The following is a 20,794-nucleotide window of genomic DNA, read 5'->3' on the forward strand; positions in this document are numbered from 1 at the left end:
AAAATACTCTCTCTGCCTGACAGTCCTCCCTATCCCTCTTCAGTTTAAACAACACATCCTCAGAGCTTTCCTTCATCATTCTGTCTCTCCTACAGTGGCAATCTCTACTTCTCCTGTCACTTGTGATTATTTTGTCAACATCTCTCTTCCCCCATAGTTTGTGACAGAGGAATGTGTCTTGTTCACAGCAACTAAGCCCGTGTGCCACAACTACTCAGCCTGTGCTCTAGAGCCTGCGAGCCACAACTACTGAGCCCGCGAGCCACAATACTGAAGCCCACGTGCCTACAACCTGTGCTCCACAACAAGAGAAGCCACCGCAATGAGAAGCCCGCGCACCACAACGAAGAGTAGCCCCCGCACGCCGCAACTAGAGAAAGCCCACGCACAGCAACGAAGACCCAACGCAGCCAAAATAACAAAACCCCCCACAACATTGTAATCAACTATATTTCAATAAGTTATTTAAAACTTAAAAAAAGAATAAACGAACAAGCAAACGAACAAGCATATAACTTGAATAGAGAATCTGACTTAATACATCAAGGGTCACATTTAAATTCCCTTGGGAAAGGTGCAGTTTGTTTAACAAATGATGCTGGCATAACTGGCAGAAAAAAATAAGTAAAAGAACATGGGGAGTTCTGACAAGAGAAAAGACGGGTAAAATTTAAAATAGGGTGGCCAGAGTAGTATTCACCGATGTGACATTTGCGTAAAGAGTAAGACAGTTAGCTATTAGGATTTATGGGGAGAAGTGTTTTAGGCAAAGAGAACAATTGGAGCAACGATCCAAAGGCGATAGCATGCCTTTCTTGTCCTAACAGCAGCAAGGAGATTATAGTGGAGTAGACAGTGAAGACAGTAGTAGATGTGTTTACAGAGGTAATGGAACATCAGATCTTATAGGGCCTCATGTGCCATTGTAAGGAATTCAGCTTTTACTGGGTGAAGTACGAACCACAATTGAGTTTTGGACAGACAGTGACATGGTCTGACTTACACTTCAAAAGAATCACTGTTAGCTGTATTCTGAACAGAATGCAAAGGAACAAAGGTAAAAGCAAAGAGATCAGTTAGCAGATACTGCAGTAATTCAGTCAAGAGATGATGGTGCCTTGGGTCAAGGTAATTAGTAGCAGTGAAGGTGGTAAGAATTGGTCAGATTCTGGATAATTTTTAAAGGTAGAACAAAGATTTGCTGATGGCTTAGATATGGGATGTATGAAAAAAGTCAATGACGATTCCAAAATTTTTGGCCTGAGCAACTAGAGTGATAGAAACGCAATTATCTGCAACAGGAAAGGCTTTGGGTGGAACAGCTTTAAGGTGGAAGATCAGTTCAGTTCTGGACATGTTAATTTTGAAATAAATGTCTATTAGACATGCAAGTGGAGATGCTGAGTAGGGCTGGATATTGGATATAAGAGTCTGGAGTTTGTGAGAGAGGTCCAGGCTGGAGATAAAAGTTTGAGAATTAGACTACAGATGATCAAGAAGTCTTGAATTAAATTAAATCACTTTGGGAGTGAGTAAAGATAATGTGATCAAGAACTGAGCTTAGGGGCACTCCAATTTTAAGAGGCCAGGAAGAAGAGGAACCAGCAAGGGAGACAGAAGGAGCAACCAGTAAGGTAGGAACAAAACTAAAAAAGTGGTGGGTTCCTGGAAGCCACATTTCCAGGAAAGTAAATCAAGGAAAAGTGACAGGTAACCCGTGTACTTCTGATACATCGAGTAAAGACTGTTGAGAGCAACACCACATAGTAGAAGCCAGGAAGGGGATACCATATTAACAGCAAAACGTGTGCTTTCCCACTCCAATCCTCTCTATTTGTATATCATATTTGTAGATCCTAAGACCTGGTGAAATTGCCCTGAAAGTTGTTGATCTGATGACTGGACTAAAAAGGGTGACTCTAAGCTGAACAATTTGCTAAATGCTGGGGACATAAACATGAATAATACGCAGTCCCTGCCTTCAAAATAATCCAGTGATGTTCTAAAGAAATGCATAAAATCGGGGGCTTCCCTGGTGGCGCAGTGGTTGAGAGTCTGCCTGCCGATGCAGGGGACACGGGTTCGTGCCCCGGTCTGGGAAGATCCCACATGCCGTGGAGTGGCTGGGCCCGTGAGCCATGGCCGCTGAGCCTGCACGTCTGGAGCCTGTGCTCCGTAACGGGAGAGGCCACAACAGACAGAGGCCCGCGTACCGCAAAGAAAAAAAAAAAAAAAAAAAAGAAATGTATAAAATCGGACTTTCCATCTTTTCTGAAGCAGCTGCCCACCATACTTTTAAGAGAAAAAAAGGAGTGATAATTTTTTACACTTTATAACATTCATAGACTAAGAACTGTAAGAGATGAATTCCTACTTTTTCCCCCAAAGCTTTAAAAAAAAAAAAAAAAAAAAAAAAGCTTTCCTTTCTGATTAGAAAAGTATTCGGTATTTAAAAAAAGCCTCTGTGTGTGTTTAGCAATGCATCTAGAAAAATAAACAACTGAGAAATGAAATGCCCTGAAATTATATCTCCAGAAGTTAACTACTGTTGACACTTTGGTATGTATTTTTCTTCAGTTTTTTTCCCCCATGTATATATATTAACACTCTAATAAGGCATGTTTGCATACTTTAAGTATAATTTTCAATGTTTACCAACAACTCTTCAACATACTTTTCTGAATTTATTTTCAATGTAATTACTTATTATTTTATTAATATCTATATGTATAGGAATGAAAACAAATGTGTGTATACGTATATATATTTTTTCTTAACTAGTTTGGCCAATTTGAGTTGTAAGAAAACAGTGTCTTCTGCTTAAAATAATGTAAGCACTAGCACTAGCTTATCAAAAACAAAACCAAATAACATGATATATGCAAAACTTGAAGGATGTTAACCAAAACATGTTATGTTAACTATGATTATCCCTCGGAGTGATCGAGTTATTTTTATTCTTCTTCGTGACATTCTATATTTATCACATTAAGAAAAAAAATGTATATATAACATTTGTAGCACATTTAAGTAAACAGTTTTATACTTAGTTTATATTAATATTTTACATCTAATTTAACAGAAACTCACTTGGGCATGAATGCTCCATTGGCTAAGGATGGTTCATCGTCATCTAGCCCATCAAAGAGATGTGACTTGGCTGTGCCTGTTGTTTGTAAAGCCTTCGGTCGGACTCTGGTGGCAGGGCGGGGTGTCAGTTTATAATGCGTAGGTGTCGTGAGAGCCTTCTGGGCTGCTGGATTTGTTGGTTTCAATCTCTGAAAAACAAAAAAATCAAGGAAAGTTCTAGTTTAACTCAAATATGATACTGGCCTTAAAAATCAGAAGACCAGAGTTCACACCTCATCTCTGCCATTCACCTGCTAGATCTCTCTTGGAGTCTTGGCTCCCAGAACACAAGGATTTCCCACCCAACTTCGTATGTAAGTGTGAATGCTAATGTAACTGTCTTTATTTCTCTATAATTGATTTTCATTCATCTCCCCAGCCCCCATTTCAATGGGTTTGTCTGACTTGTTTCAAAATATAATTGAGATACTGCATCTGAAGTATCTGCATCTGAAGTATATTGTAAATCGAAATGTACTAACATATGAATATACCTTGTGCATTTCTCTTCATCTTACAAAAGAGAATAGCCTGCAGTTGTTTTGCTTTCTAAAACAAAGACAATATTTACATTCAATTTTAAGAAAATATAATACCAAAATAATTCTAAGCCTAATTATTTTTCAATTAAACCAAAAATCTTATCCTTCAAGAAAAACTGAGACACAGCCATAAATATTCAACTTTTATGCAATCTACATCACTATGAAAAAATGGATAGATATTAGCTTGCATTTATCCACCATTTAATAAACGCTGATAATTACCATGAGTCAAACACTAAGAATAAAAATAATACAATTGGGACTTCCCTGGTGGCATAACGGTTAAGGATCCATCTGCCAATGCAGGGGACATGGGTTCGAGCCCTGGCCCAGGAAGATACCACATGCCGCGGAGCAACTAAGCCCGTGTGCCACAACTACTGAGCCTGCACTCTAGAGCCTGCAAGCCACAACTACTGAGCCCACATGCCACAACTACTGAAGCCCACGTGCCTAGAGACCATGCTTTGCAACAAGAGAAGCCACTGCAATGAGAAGACCACGCAACACAACAAAGAGTAGCCCCCACTCGCTGCAACTACAGAAAGCTGGTGTGCAGCAACGAAGAAAGAAATGAAAGAAACGAAAGAAAGGAAAGAAAGGAAGGAAGGAAGGACAGAAGGACGGAAGGAAGGAAGGAAAGAAAAGAAAGAAAAGAAAAAGAAAGAAAGAAATTTAAAATAATAATAATAATACAATTACTCTCCCTGATTTTTGAGGGTATTACAAGTTAGTGGAGGAGACATACAACTAAATTAATTAGTCTTCAGGTTGGTTTTGATGGCACCTTTACTATGTCTCCATAGCATCTTCAGGATGTTATACATTTGTTTTCCTAAACAGTATACATGGGATTATATAACCACTTGAAACAACAATATCTAAAATATAAAACCTATCACAGTTTATTCTTCTCTTCACAATGCAGACTGTTTACACTTCAGTATCAACATACCTTCCCAAATCTCTTTTGTTATCTTTCACAATTCTGTGCCTTTGCTTGGAATGTCTTGACCTAGATCTACCAACTTCTACATATGTTCTCAAAACAAGTTAAACCTTACCTCTTCTGAAAACCTTTATCAAACTCACCCAAGAATCTATGCTCTTCCCTCTGTGATATTTTTAAATTTTTATTAAGATAAAATTCACTAACATAAAATTCACCATTTTAATGCATTTAATTCAGTTAAGTTTTAGTATATTTACAAGGCTGTACAACCACAACCACTAAATTCCAGAACATTTCCCTCATTCCAAAAAGAAATACTGTGCCTCCCAATTCCTCTCTTTCTCTCTCTCTCTCTCTTTTTTAAACATTCATTTATTTTATTGTTTATTTATTTGGCTGTGTCAGATCCTAGTTGTGGCATGTGGGACCTTTTTAGTTGAAGCATGTGGAATCTTTAGCTGCGGCATGTGGGATCTAGTTCCCTGACCAGGGATCAAACCCGGGCCCCCCAGCACTGGGAGTGCGGAGTCTTAGCCACTGGACCGCCAGGGAAGTCCCCTCTATCTCTTGGCAAGCATGTACTTTCTGTCTCTATGGATTTGCCTATTTTACACATTTTATATAAATAGAATCATGTGGCCTTTGCGTTTGGCTTCTTTGACTTAGCATGTTTTCAAGATTCATCCATGTTGTAGCATGTATCATCACTTCATTCCTTTTTATGGCTGAATGATATTCCATTATATAGACATACAACATTGTGTTTATCCATTCATCAGTTGATAGGCTCATCTCTCTATTACTGCATATATTATACTAAAGCTGAGTAAATTTAAGCATGTACAGGTCTGATCTTCCTCACTGGATAGCAAGCTCTTAGAGAATAAATTCTTGTTTACTTTTATTAGGTATCCTCAGTGCTGAACACAGTAACTAGTCAGACATAAATGGCTAAATAATTATTTCTGTATACTGAGCAACTTATTCTATTTCTCAACACTGAACAGAATTGCTATTCCCATTTTACAGATGAAACACATTCAGAGAGGCAAAAGGAGATGCCCAATATCTCACAGACTGTAAGTGGTAAAACAGGATTAAACCAACCAAAGACTACTTTTAATGCCACAACACAGTGAACAGAAGATCATTTCTAGAACCTAAGAGATTAAGACAAAGCTATGTAGAAATCAGGAGAAAAAAAATTTGATTTGCCACTTAAGACATTATGATGTTAGAGAAATCAGCCTCTGTGAGCCTTAGTTTGCTCAACTATAAAATGAGTATAATATCTGCCTCATATCAGGGCTGTTGAAAAGTCTCAGCCTTCACTTCCAGTTCAACACTTATTTCACTGTCATGCTGCCTTCCAGATATAAAAATAATTTATCCCCTGGCCTAGTGAAAAGCATAAATAATGTGTCTTAGAAGTTTAATTACACCTAAGTTTCTCCTACTCTGAGAACAGATTTTATAGAAACATCCTTAAACTTACCTCTTCTTTCTTCTTAGGGTCTGACATGGGATTCCGGAAGAGAGGAGAGTCCCCAAAAGGTGAGTATGTCAGACTATTGATGTGCTGTTGGAGAACAGCCTGCTGGGCAGCAGAAGCATTTGGATCTGTCAAAGCTTTTTAAAAAAAGAAAAGAAAAAGCAAGATGTCAGTCCAAGGATCCAGTGCCTTAAATCAAGAGAACTTGAGATTCTCTTCAAAATGTTCAGACTCACTCAGTGGCATTACTGGTTGAGAGCAAAGGAGCAAACTGTGAAGGAAATCAACAATCAAATAATCTAAAAGGTCAAAGATATGTGGAGCATTTCATAAGAGACAACACACACAAAATTTTACTTAGGTGTTCATTATTGCCAATAATCAAAGGAATGTAAACCTAAACAACCTTGAAGAAATTTTGTATCTAATTCATTATCTATCAATGGCGTAGCTATATAAAAAGGGATCAGTCTGACTTCTAGAGATGCTGCAAATTGGTTTAATATGTCTAAAACAAACAATATGACAGTACACAGAGCAAGTAATGTTTTTATATTTTTTAACCTAATAATTTTAATCATGAAAATCTAACCCAAGGACTTAATTAAACTAGAAAGAAAATAAAGACATATTTGTAAGTGTTCACTGAACACCATTATTATCTGTAATGGTCAAGACTTGGAAACAACCTATGTCCAACATTAACAGTTGTAAAAATCATGATTCATCAACATGGTGGATTAAGTAGTTGTTAAAAATGACAATATGGAAATAACAAAGTATCTTTGATTTAATTTAATAAGTAAAAAATTCCAGAATAAAAAATATTAAGTATACTGAGAATATAGAGGAAGAGGGTAGCAAATGAAAATGAAAATGGCTGTTAAGGCATCCTTATATTTACTATTTGCATTTGATATTCATATTACATTTAAGTAAAAATTGAAAGGAAAAAAAGATCACCCCATTTTCTTTCAAAGTGTAAGAACAGGGCTTCCCTGGTGGCGCAGTGGTTAAGAATCCGCCTGCCAATGCAAGGGACACGGGTTTGAGCCCTGGTCCGGGAAGATCCCACATGCCGCGGAGCAACTAAGCCCGTGAGCCACAACTACTGAGCCTGCACTCTAGAGCCCGCAAGCCACAACTACTGAGTCTGTGTGCTGCGACTACTGAAGCCTGCGCACTTAGAGCCTGTGCTCCGCAACAACAGAAGCCACCGCAATGAGAAACCCGCGCACAGCAAAGAGTAGCCCCCGCTCGCTGCAACCAGAGAAAGCCTGTGCACAGCAACGAAAACCCAACACAGCCAAAAAAATAAAGAAATAGAAAAAAAAAAGTGTAAGAACAAACGTCATCAGACAGGAACAATGATCTACAATTGTACACGGTAAAAAGAAAACAGCAACAAAAAAATCTGCACTATACCCTGATTGATGAAGAAATCTCTTCAGAAGATAAATATTTCAAAAAATACTGATAAAAAAAATCAAATCACACAAGTTACTTTAGAAATAAAAATACGTTTTCCTTTATAAACATTTAAAATAAGGCTAAAGCCAAAATATAATAAGATAATCTATGGAAAAGAAGTGCCACAAACAAAAAATTTTGAAAAATTTAATACAATGGAGCAGAGTGGGGGGTGGGGGAGTGGAGAGACAATAGCAGCATCAACAACAAACCCAAAACAGACAATTAAAATAAAATTAATGAAAAGGGGTAGATCCACCATAGTCAAATTAAGCATTCTTAAAACTGGATGTATTCACTAAATACTAAAACACTGTATGTTGATATTTTAGGAGAGGGTACAAATTTGCTCAGGATTGTGAAACCCAGAGGAGATGTCAATTTAATGATCATATAGTAAAGCATCTGTATTCAGAAAGTTCCTAAATCCAATTTAAGACTACTGGTGAGAAAAAAATACAGAAAAGTAGCCACCCAATAACATAATGTTGTTCTGTGGACTATTCAATAAGACTAAAAAATCCCTGGATATTCTTAATGAACTCTGATATTCACTAGTCGGTTTGTTACCTGACAGCCAATTATACACTAAAAAAACACTGATCAGGGACTTCCCTGGTGGTCCAGTGGTAAAGAATCCGCCTTCTAATGCAGGGGACACAGGTTCACTCCCTGGTTGGGGAACCAAGATCCCACATGCCGCAGGGCAACTAAGCCTGCGCTCCACAAGTACTGAGCTCGCGTGCCTCAACGAGAGAGCCTGCGTGCCGCAAACCACAGAGCCCACGTGCCCTGGAGCCCACACACCACAACTAGAGAGAGAAAAACCCGCACGCCACAACTAGAGAGAAGCCCACGCGCAGCAACGAAAGATCCCGTGAGCTGCAACTAAGATCCAACACAGCCAAATAAATATTTTAAAATAAATTAATTAATTAAAAAAAAACACTGACCAGCACTAGCTGATCCCACCATATAACAAGTATAGGTCACCCCTCCTGGGTATGCTCAAATAAAAATTCCCTCAACAAATTCAAACATACATAATTAGGAAAGTGTGTGAGAATGTCTTTATTTCTGTATGTTTAAATATGAAATCTTCTCTGTTAACTGAATTATTTCAAATAAAATACAGAAAAGAGAGCTGATAAGTTAGGAAAAATAAGAGAATAAGCAAGCATAAGCGCTAGTTAAGCTATCATTTACTGGTGTTAATATTCAGTTCTGGTCAAAATAATTTGAAAACATACTGAAAAACCGTATCATGACCAAATGATTAAAGAGATAGAAAAAAGGTATAAAAATCAAGTCTTTTGAGACCAGAAGAAACTGATACTTTATCTGAAAGAAAGGCAATAGGTTACCACAAAGAAATTGTAGGAGACTGATTTTGCTTAGCTTTAGGATGTAGAAGTAGAACTACTGGGTGGAAATTCTATAAAGGCAGGTTTTGGTTTCTAAACAACCTGAACAAAACAATGGACTGGACTAACCTGTAAGGAAGCCACCATAGCTGAGGCTTTTAAGTAATGGACTCCCACAAGCTCTAAAGCACCTTATAACTAAGACCCTGTGATGCAAAGATGTACATTCTAAATCAATACAACTACATTTAAATGAGCAGAAACACTACTGTATATAACTGTAATATCAAATTCTTGTCAGGACCTTTTAACTGGCTTTGGGAAAAGATGGATTATTAAAAACCATTCAAAAGCTATCTATGTAAATAGCAGGTTATGGTATTTATGCTACCTCCTACTAAAATCAAAACTAAGGAAAACAAAATTTGAATATAATTTTATGATAAAACTGATTCTAATTTTCACAGAGAAATTAGAGTTCTAATTCACCTCTGCTAGCTCCAAAGACCTAATTAAAATCTATGGATAAAACAAATTAAAATATCTACACAGCCCACAATGACAAAGAATAGGAAGGTAGTAAATGAACAGATGAGAAAATATAACAAATGCCTAGAAGAAAGAAATGGACAAGCAGGAGAGAGTAAACCATATCTTGGAGTACACTCAAAGGGGATTACAGCCAAAAGGGGGGACTATCTGCCTGAAGCACAGAAAGCTGAGAGATTCAAGAAGACTAAATTTGATGAACTGAGACTGTGGAAGGAGAGAAGAACCAAGGCAAAGCATATATACACAACTACTACTATACCCTGTCATCCTCCTAATCCCTGATGCTCAACAGATAAGTCAAAATATCAGATAGAGTTCCTCTGATGAAATCAAGTTAACAAGGGCAACAAGGGGACCTGTACCAGCCCAGAGCTAAGAATGTGATATTCTAACATTTAGAAGACCCTTGGCTAACAGCTGGTTCCTGGACTACTTATCAAATGAAATCTACTGACGAAAAAGCTCTACCCAGATACACAAGTTGCCAGTGAGATTTTTATTATTTTATTCTTAAATATGACTGGAAAGCATCACTGAGTATTAAAGAATAGGATCAAAACAAAAATAATCCTGAAAATTTAAGGAACAGAAGAATTCTAAAAAAATTTTTAATGCCAATTAAATTCAGAGTTTCAAGAAAAAAACTGCATCTAAGAACTGGATGCTTAAAAAAAGGAACTTCCAGAGAATGAGAAAGACAATTAAAAAAAATCCAAAAGGATGATTCAGAAGACAATTTAAAAAAAACTTCCAGAAAGTAGAAACATGGGTGAAAAAAATCAAATGTTAAGACAGTAAAGGTCTAGGAATTCCCTGGTGGTCCAGTGGTTAGGACTCGGCGCTCTCACTGCTGGGGCCCAGGGTTCAATCCCTGGTCAGGGAACTAAGATGCCGCATGCCTCGTGGCGTGGCCAAAAAAGAAAAAAGACAGAAAGGATCTAAGCAAATCACTGAAATTTCAGAACAAAGGGACAATCCTAAATGGTTGTGGGCCTAGGGGGAACAAGTCTCAAGAATCAGAAAGGCGGGCTTCCCTGGTGGCGCAGTGGTTGAGAGTCCGCCTGCCAATGCAGGGAACACGGGTTCGTGCCCCAGTCCGGGAAGATCCCACATGCCGTGGAGTGGCTGGGCCCGTGAGCCATGGCCGCTGAGCCTGCGTGTGCTCCGCAGCGGGAGAGGCCACAACAGTGAGAGGCCCGCGTACCGCAAAAAAAAAAAAAAATCAGAAAGGCATTAGACTTCTTATCAGAAATGGTTAATCTAAGAAGTATCGTCAAAGTTCTGAGGGTGGGGCTTCCCTGGTGGCGCAGTGGTTGAGAGTCAGCCTGCCGATGCATGGGACACGGGTTCGTGCCCCGGTCCGGGAAGATCCCACATGCCGCGGAGCGGCTGGGCCTGTGAGCCATGGCCGCTGAGCCTGTGCGTCCGGAGCCTGTGCTCCGCAACGGGAGAGGCCACAACAGTGAGAGCCCCGTGTACCGCAAAAAAAAAAAAAAAGTTCTGAGGGTGAAATATTTTCACACCAGATTCCATAACATTAAAGTGTGTGGAACAAATGAAGATGTTTTCAGAACTGTAAGTAGTCAAAGTTTACCTTTCATATCCATGTTACTTGAAGACACATTCCAGAAAATTTAGGAAATAGATAAAGAGGAAAACCCTATATCCAGGACATAGCAGTCTCCACTGAGTAGACTTGAAGGGAATATACTAGAGCAATGCTGAAGACCTAGGGAGTAATCAGAGTTCACACTGCCGCAGGAGGACAGAGAGATCAAAGAATGAGGTATCCAGGGTAAAAGAATTCTAATACTACCCTTAAGAATTTGGACTAGTGTTAAGAAGGTGATAAGGGCAGGTAATGTAATGCAAGGGAAAAAAATAATTAGAAGTTCCAGGCGAAAGAAAATGCTGTATGAGAAAAGATTACTTGATTAAGCAGCAATATTTTCACAGTTATAATAAAATGCTATGCTCATTTGAAACTTAAATTTTTCTTTCCCCAAAGGAAGAAGACAGTAATTATTAGGAGAGAGTACTTTTCAACTTTATCAATACAAAAATATAAAAAGGGCAAAGAAATGAGAGAAAAAGAAGGGTAAGGAAGAGCACTATTAGCCTCACTTGACCAAGGGGACTCAAGAAATACTATCTCCTAGTTGACAGAGTAAGAAAAAGTATGTAAGGACATGGCTTAAATTTGCAAAGTATGTAAGGACATGGAAATTTGCATGGCTTCTCAAAATGTGAAACATGGATCATGATAGTACAGGAGATGAATTTAATGGTACAGAGACTCACTCCTTCCTTCTCTCCTTCCATTCATCCATCTCAGTTACTCTATATCTGCCAGGTGACATCAGTTTTTTATTTTTGGTAAAACATAATTTTCTTTAAAAAAAAGATAGATATTTAAGTTACAAAGTAAGTTAATTTTAAATTAGAAATAATAACAAAGGTGGCAGGCAGATATAACAAAAACTAGGAAGGGGTATTCAAATGAATGAAGTATGAAAAACACTTTAACAGATAAAACTAAACTTGTGGGGGACTTCCCTGGTGGCGCAGTGGATAAGACTCTGCGCTCCCAATGCAGGGGTCCTGGGTTCGATCCCTTGTCAGGAAACTAGATCTCACATGCATGCTGCAACTAAGAGTTTGCATGCCACAACTAAGGAGCTGGCAAGCCGCAACTAAGGAGCCCACGAGCCGCAACTAAGACCTTGCACAACCAAATAAATAATTTTTTAAAAAAGTCTCAAATCCAGCTACAACAACAACAAAAAAAACCCCTAAACTTAGGGAATTTAGTAAACAGATATATTGGGAGAAGTGAATACAAAACAGAGGTGATAACTGAGCTAAATTCTCATCTACCATTAACAAGTTAAATATTGATATATGTAGACTTAAGCAAAACACAGCAATATAAGCACATCATTTAGAGATATAAACTTACATGCCACATGAATTAAAAGCTGTAACAAAAGTGGTTTCTTTGGGGGAGTGAACCTAGGAGTGGGGAAACAGGGAAGGCCAGGACCTATTACAAGCCCTTCTGTACTACATGATTGTTTGATGACCTGTGTGTATATACCGCTTTGGTAGGGACGGGATAGGGTGGGGTGGAAAATCAAGTCAGCGAGTTTAAGTATTAGCAAGAAATAAACTGAGTAAAGGCTTCTAAAGTGACTGACACTTACCTACTGGGGCCTGGGGGGCTCCGAAGCCCAAAGTGGCTGTTGTAGTATTAAATCCAGGGGCCCCAAAGGCTCCTGTACCAAGAGGCCCTCCAATCTTAGGTTGGTTGTTCCCAAATAAAGATGCTTGTCCAGCACCAAGAGCTATGGAGACAAGAGGAAAGAAAAAGCGCCACAGAAGATCCTTTGGATGTTACTCCAGAGAGGTCAGTTACTTAAAAATGTAATACATTTGGAAACTTCATAATAACCTCATTTCAACAAAAAATCTAATACAGTAAATGCTAACTATATGCCAAGAACTGTTGAGTACATCATATATATCATAGGCAAAATACTTAACCTCTCTGTGCTTCAGTTTCCTCAACTATAACATGAGATAATAATACATAGCTTAGATATTTATCCTACGATTAAAATAAACACATATTAAGCACTGAAGAGGTCTGGTAGATACTAACATTCATTAAATGTTAACTACTATCATCTCATTTAAACTTCACAAGCCTGAAGCAGGAACTATTGTCCCTATTTTACAGAAGAGAAAATGGAGGGTTTAATAATTAGCTCAATGTCACAAACGTAGTAAGTGGTGAAACCAGAGTTCACACCTCGATGCATCTGACAATACAACCAGGGCTCTTAATTGCTACTCTATAGTAAAACAGATTTCTAAAGAATTTTAAATTGTCAATTCTCCTTAAATTTCAACATCTGCAAATCAAAATACTCAACTGAACCAATTAAAACGTCACCTTTTTGACTAACATGCAGGTTATAGAAAACCAAATCCAATATATCTTCTTTGAAGAGCAAAAAGTAACACTTTCAAGTATACCGTCTCATGAAAACTATTTCCGACAATTTTTTTTTTTTTTTATAAAAAGCTGAATGCCTTGTGATGAGGTTACTAAACAGATTCAAGTTTCAGCCTAAATCTGTGGATGGAATAAGAACTTATCTTCACCAGGGAGAAGGCCGCTGAAGAAACCTGTAATGTTTTAAAGCTTAATGAATCTTGCTTATGGACTGTGTTGTTGGCAATGATTTTTAAAGTGTAAAGTGGGAAGAATTTAGTTTTTTTAGGATAAGTTATTGGCATAAATTAAAAACATTTTTCCATCCCTCCCCCCACCCCAAAGAAAAAGTTAATGGCAATTTGGAAGATCTGAAGTTCTTTTTAACATACCAATGCTTCTTGACAGAGATATGGTTTACCAGGAAAATCACTTCAAACATATAATACTTGGAGGTCAAAAATATCGAATGGAAACTGTCTTGAGATTGCAACCCAAAAAAAAGGATAGCAAGTTTACACTCAGAGAATGCATACAATATAAATTAATGAGGGTGACTCCTAAATGAACAAAGCATTCCTTAACCGTCCAACGCTCACTAATAATAATAAGATAACAATATAGCAATGGGATTATTTCACCTTAAAAAAACCAGGTTTGAAACAGGGAATAAGACTTCTTTTAAAGTTCCAACCCATTAGAAACTGGTGAAAATTCCAAGAAAAACTAAAATTATATTACTCCCTTTTAAAAAAAATGTTTATTTATTTTTGGCTGCATGGGTCTTCATTGCTGCGCGCGGGCTTTCTCTAGTTGTGGCAAGTGGGGGCTACTCTTCGTTGTGGTGCATGGGCTTCTCATTGCAGTGGCTCCTCTTGTCATGGAGCACAGGCTCTAGGCACGCAGCCTTCAGTAGTTGTGACACGTAGGCTCAGTAGTTGTGGTTCGTGGGCTCTAGAGCGCAGGCTCCATAATTGTGGCGCACGGGCTTAGCTGCTCCGTGGCATGTGGGATCTTCCTGGACCAGGGCTCGAACCCGTGTCCCCTGTGTTGGCAGGCGGATTCTTAACCACTGCACCCCCAGGGAAGTCCCTATATTACTCCCTTAAAGGACACAGTTTACAGTAAAAATTTCAGGATTCTTCTTTTGCCCCCAGAGAACAAAACTTCCTTACCCCTAAACAAAGGCTTAGATGAAACCTGAATATATAAAATGGATAAAAATTTCTGTTCTGGATGGGTGTGTATTTGCATTAGCCCTGAAAGAAGAATCATGAAACAGTCTAAAAATCACTATATTTCATAACCTACAAAATAATAAAAACATATATTTTATCCAGATCGGTCTTATATTATGCACAAATGGCTTTTTATACTGAGTGAAAGGACTTACACAAGTTGAGGGACATTCTTATGTATAATAATGTCAATTTATGAATTGTGTTATATTTACAGGTAGTTGTAGGAATCATAAGGAAGATATACTGGTGGCACCATGGTAACAGTGGTCCTAAAAACTCCAAGGATGCTCAAAGAATAAATAAAAATGGTTATACCTCATTGAGATTTTCTAATAAATGTTAGAATTTAATTTTATCTATGGTACCTATTAGCTTTGGGTAGATTTTTCTGTGTATATCTTAGTGTAACAAACTTTACTAGATGTACCCTTAAACTTATGACTTCAGGGAAAATTTTAAGAACTAAAACTTCTTAGTATTGTTACTAAGTAACTACCAAGAAAATGGCATGCTATTGATAGTGCTGACAGTTAATACCTGTGAAACAAGAAACTGATGCACCCATGATTTAATCATACACCAAAGGATAATATAAAACATTTTACACTAAGATTGGTCACTTAAATCTAGGTGTACAAAAAATTTATGTATTTGTACACTTAAGGTTTCTACAGTCTACTACTCATGAAGTACCCAAAGGCCTATGTTACATGCAAATGTACTTCTGTTGAGGTATGAGTTTGAATCTCTATCATTCAAACCAAGAACCTAGCTACGTAGGAATACCCTCTTAGCTAATGACCCCCTAAAAACACAGTCCAAAGCTACAATGTTATCCTAATTGTGATACCATGAAATGCAGAATTCATTAATGTGGGTATTTATATCTGATAGTCTCCAGACACATTCCTCTCAGAGCCAAAAGTCTGCTTTAACAGACATGACCACCAAAGAATTTCAATAGTGTGTACTCAGTGATTCACAATTCTCGTTTCCCTACATGATCTATTGCTGCTAAGGTGGGGGTGTAAAATTCTTTATTAATTGTATTTGGCTTTTAGTTTATATGGGCAAAGCATGAATGAGGATTATGTAACAGCAGTGAAAATGAGATTCATTGTCTGTGAGGTACAGCTGTTCAAGGAAAACCGAATATATTCAAATAAATAAAGAGGTTGAGGTATTACATTATTGTGGAACAGAAGAAAACAGCATGAGGAAAAAAGTTATAGACCACTTTATAATCTTAGACTACAGAATAAAGCATTGCTAATCATAATCTGCAAGGCCCAGAAGCCAAAGAGAAGAGAATGACAACTCTGACCACATAAAAAAAAAACTTGTACATTAAGATATCATAAAATTAAATGATAAACAAAGATTGAGTGGAAATATCTGGTAACAGACATTAGAGCAGCATCTTATCCCAGCTTAGGTTTATGGTTCATAAGCTGTCTAGCATCAAACTACCTTGAAAAAGACCACACCAAAGTTAATTTTCCTTCTGGGATTAGAAGAGAACATGATGTCAGATGTTATATTCTGCTTAAGTGTAAGGATCACATCGTACAAAAAACTACAGCTTTTTAGTTTTTATTTCTTGCAAAATATATGCAGTAGAATTTGAGTAAGCTCAAAGGCTCAAGCAGTTTACCATACAACCCAAAAGAGTTAATATCCACAATATATAAAGCGTTCTCAAAAATAAAGAGACAATGATCAACAATGATTATGAATAGAGAACTGAAAGATTCAAATGTCCAGTAAACATACACAAGGGTATCCTTCACTGGTAATCAGTGAAGTGTAAATCAGAACATACCAACTTCCACTGTCAGGCACACAAAGATGAAGAAGCCCAGCAATATGGAAAGGGTATGAAAAAATGAGCACTTTTATAAAATATGAGCAAAAAAGCAAACTGGCATTCTTTTTGGAAGGGAAATTAAAAATTGGCAAGACTGACCAAAATTCAAAATATGTGTATCTTCTGACATAACACATTAAGTATTGAAAATCCCAGGTAGACCAGAACAATCAGAGGACAAACATTTTGTACAAAAGGAACAGACAGCCTCTAAGATAAATGTGCCAGGTTTTAAAATCTGGTAAAGCATACGGGAATGTTTTCTAAATCCATTTGTGAAAATGAAAATCTAGGCCTCTTATTTCCATGTATATGATCAAACAGAGGTCTTAAGTTGCAGCAATTAGATTTAGTTGTATCACTTCCTAAATCTTATGGTACAGTTCCTTACCTGTTCCAAATCCTGCACCAAGCCCGGCTCCCAGAGTTCCAGGTCCTGGTTTACTTCCAAAAATACTATTCCCACTGGTATTTGTGCCAAACCCTAGAAGGACAAAAGAATGAGTGGACTGTACATTAACACAACTCTCAATGTCCTGTACAAGGGAATTTAAAACAAAGCAGTCTGACCCTAAGTTTTGCATCCCTTCATTTTTTGATATTTAGAAATCCTAAATGGTAGGCTAATTTAATTTTTAAGTTTAAGTAAATATAAACAGATCTCACAGTCTTCCTATTTACTCAATTAATTTTAGACTTGAAATATCAATTCAATATAGGATAATACCCAATATTAAAGCAAAGTGATTGTGCTTGAGCTTGGGGAACATTCCCTTCGTAAGACTCAAAGCCTCCATTCTATGTTTCATGTTTAATTAGTAGAAGAAAAATTAATCCCCCCAAACTTTCACTAAAAAATAAGACAGTCAACAAAGACACTTCACTGAACCTAAAGGTTCTTGCTAAGAGATTACCTATAAAAATCTTTATAGCAGCTTTTGTTTTGAACAGATGGACCTTGTATGAATAGTAATGTGTGGCTGATCACACATGAGGAGCTTTAATGGAGTCAGACTCAATCAGCTCACAGGAGCATTCGAGGACTCAGCTAGTTGACATTAAAAAGAGAAGATAATCTATGAATAACCTTTCTTGAATTGAATTGTTTCATTATCGGAGATGATGGAGAGTTGAACAAACCATCCTTTTTCACTATGACCCAAAATTTAGAGAAAACCCTGTGATTCCCCTCTAAAATCCACAAGTCTCCCCACAAAGACACCTACACATCACATTACTGCTATTATTTCTCTTTTGTTCAGATGTGTGCAGTTTCTGTACTCCTTTTGGAGCTAAATATCAACAAATGATAATGAACATATCATTAATCTCTTTTGATAAGAGGAAAAAAACCCCAATCACTGGCCAGCAAATCCTGTTTGTGGTACACCTGAAGTCTTTTAAAAAGGTATCATGGAGGTGAACAAGTTCAACATAACAGAATAAAGGAAGTGTCTTGGAATATATGTCAGTGTCACCAACTAAGATTATACTTTGTCATGCCAATCTTTGAATTTATATCTGAATGAAAAATGTCAAGAACAAAAGTTAAAGAATTAAACAGTTTGAAAACATATTTCTAATGTCATTTAAAAATCCAAGCAAGTAACCTGACTTACTTTCAATACATTTAATTCATGCATTAAGTCTTTTCTTCAATTCTCCTAACAGCTATGCCACAAAAAGGGAGTACTGCCCACTCAAGCACAATCAATTTCCTTTAAAGAAAATAAAACCAAAAAACAAAAAACCCAGAAAATGTACTTGGAGATGTTGTCTTTCTGAGTTAAAATTTAACCAAAAAGGATCTTCCAACCCCATAAACAGCAGAAAACAAGATACTAGTGAACTACCTCAAACCCACAGGAGGGAAGTAAGTCCCAACTTACACTGTTTATACCACACATTTCCACAGATTCTTACTGACAAAAGTTTATCAACTCTGTTATTTCAAAACAACTTTAAAGTAAAATTAAGAACAATTAATTGATTAACAGTCAATAATTTATGACAAAGGAGCCAAGAATATACAATGCAGAATGGACAGTCTCTTCAATAAATGGTGTTTGGGAAAACTGGACAACCACATGTAAAAGAATAAAACTGGACCATTATCTTACAACATAAACAAAATGGATTAAAGACTTGAATATAAGATCTGAAATCATAAAACTCCTAGAAGGAAACATAGGGGTAAGCAAGAAAAAAAATTTTCTATCTATATATTATGACAGATGTTACTTAGACTTATTGTGGTAATCATCTCACAATATATCAAATATTGGACCATTACATTGTACTGGGTGGGCCAAAAAGTGCCTTCAGTTTTTTTTTGTGGTACGTGGGCCTCTCACTGTTGTGGCCTCTCCTGTTGCAGAGCACAGGCTCCGGACGCGCAGGCTCAGCGGCCATGGCTCACAGGCCCAGCCGCTCTGCGGCATGTGGGATCTTCCCGGACCGGGGCACGAACCCGTGTCCCCTGCATCAGCAGGCGGACTCTCAACCACAGCACCACCAGGGAAGCCCCCCTTCAGTTTTTTAAGTACAAAAAAAAGACATATTTTTCATTTTTACCAAGAACTTTACTGAACAACATATTCACCCTTTTGTTCTGCTACCTTCTGACATTTTTCAGCCAACTTCATAATTCTATCTTCCCAAAACTTTTTATCTTTTTGAGCAAAGAACTGTTCCAGGTGCCTTTTACAGTCTTCCAGGGAATTGAATTTTTTTTCCATTAAGAGAATTTTGTAGAGACCGAAATAAATGGAAATCTGAAGGTACAATGTCTGGTGAATACGGCAGATGAATCAGAACTTCCCAGCCAAGCTTTAACAGTTTTTGCTTGGTCATCAAAGAAACATGTGGTCTTGCGTTATCGTGATGGAAGATGATGCATTTTCTGTTGACTAATTCTGGACACTTGTCAAGTGCGGCTTTCAGATGGTCTAACTGGGAGCAGTGCTTATTGGAATTGACTGTTTGGTTTTCCGGAAGGAGCTCATAATAGAGGACTCCCTTCCAATCCCACCATATGTACAACATCACCTTCTCTGGATAAAGACCGGCCTTTGGTGTGGTTGGTGGTGGTTCATTTCGCTTGCCCCAGGATCTCTTCCGTTCCACATTGTTGTACAGTATCCACTTTTCATCGCCCATCACAATTTGTTTTAAAAACGCAATGTTTTCATTACATTTCAGTAGAGAATCGCATGTGGAAATATGGTCAAGAAGGTTTTTTTCATTTAACTTATGTGGAACTCAAACATCAAAGCGATGAACATAACCAAGCTGGTGTAAGTGATTTTCAGAGCTCGATTTTGGTATTTTGAGGATGTCAGCTATCTCCCGCGTGGTTTAATGTTTACTGTTCTCAATTATTGTTTCAATTTGATTGCTATCAACTTCAACTGGTCTACCCAACCGTGGAGCATTGTCCAGTGAGAAATCTCCAGCATGAAACTTCACGAACCACTTTTGACACACTGATCAGTCACAGCACCTTCTCCATACACTGCACAAATTTTTTTGTGCGTTTCAGTTGCGTTTTTACCTTTCTTGAAATAATAAAGCATAATATGCCAAAAATGTTGTGTTCTTCCATCTTCAATATTAAAATTGCTACACAAAAATTCACCAATTTTGATAAGTCTTTTTTCAAATGCATGCTGTCACATACAATCTAACAAAATTGTTTTAAATGAAGTTAAAGACAACTAAGTGCTATTAGAGCCATCTTACGAAAAACGAACTTTTTGGCCCACCCAATACATCTGAAATATAATGTTACATGTCAATTATATCTCAATTTAAAAAAAAAACGCTTAAAATATCAGATGTCTATGTACACAAAGAGCTCAACTCTCCCCTTAACCATGTAGCATGAGGAACCAATAATTTATTACCAAGTACCATCTTATCAATACCCAAAAGATCTTCCACCTCTTTAAACTGCTCCTCACAAGTGTTGACATCCTGCTTGTAATTTCTCTCCTGAAACAATTCTATTCATTCACTTAACCTTAAACTAGTCCCTGTTAGGAATAATTACTAAGAAAATTAACTGATGACTCTAAAGAATGACTTAAGGATATGGCAACATCAATTGTAGATGAACCTTTTCACTCTGTGGATTAATCACCATCATAACGAAACAATCCCATACTGGATAACGTGCAACCAACA

At 37.4% G+C, this 20,794-nt stretch overlaps 1 protein-coding gene across 7 annotated transcripts in view; it reads right to left on the reverse strand.

Annotated features, from left to right (window-relative positions):
• The window catches only part of NUP98 (nucleoporin 98 and 96 precursor), a gene marked incomplete at both ends in the record, with an annotated part of 86,985 nt that overhangs the window by 48,910 nt on the left and 17,281 nt on the right, over positions 1–20,794 (reverse strand). For 5 of the 7 annotated variants that reach the window (XM_079707446.1, XM_079707445.1, XM_079707448.1 and 2 more), the window contains 4 exons: positions 3,091–3,278; positions 6,122–6,255; positions 12,708–12,848; positions 17,001–17,093. In XM_079707446.1, coding sequence (XP_079563572.1) covers positions 3,091–3,278; positions 6,122–6,255; positions 12,708–12,848; positions 17,001–17,093 — 556 coding nt within the window. The remainder of the gene's footprint in view (positions 1–3,090; positions 3,279–6,121; positions 6,256–12,707; positions 12,849–17,000; positions 17,094–20,794) is intronic. The other 2 variants (XM_079707447.1, XM_079707449.1) reach the window with 1 other exon arrangement.

Source organism: Hyperoodon ampullatus (assembly GCF_949752795.1).
Source record: "Hyperoodon ampullatus genome assembly, chromosome: 7".
NCBI classification, from domain to species: Eukaryota; Metazoa; Chordata; class Mammalia; order Artiodactyla; family Ziphiidae; genus Hyperoodon; species Hyperoodon ampullatus.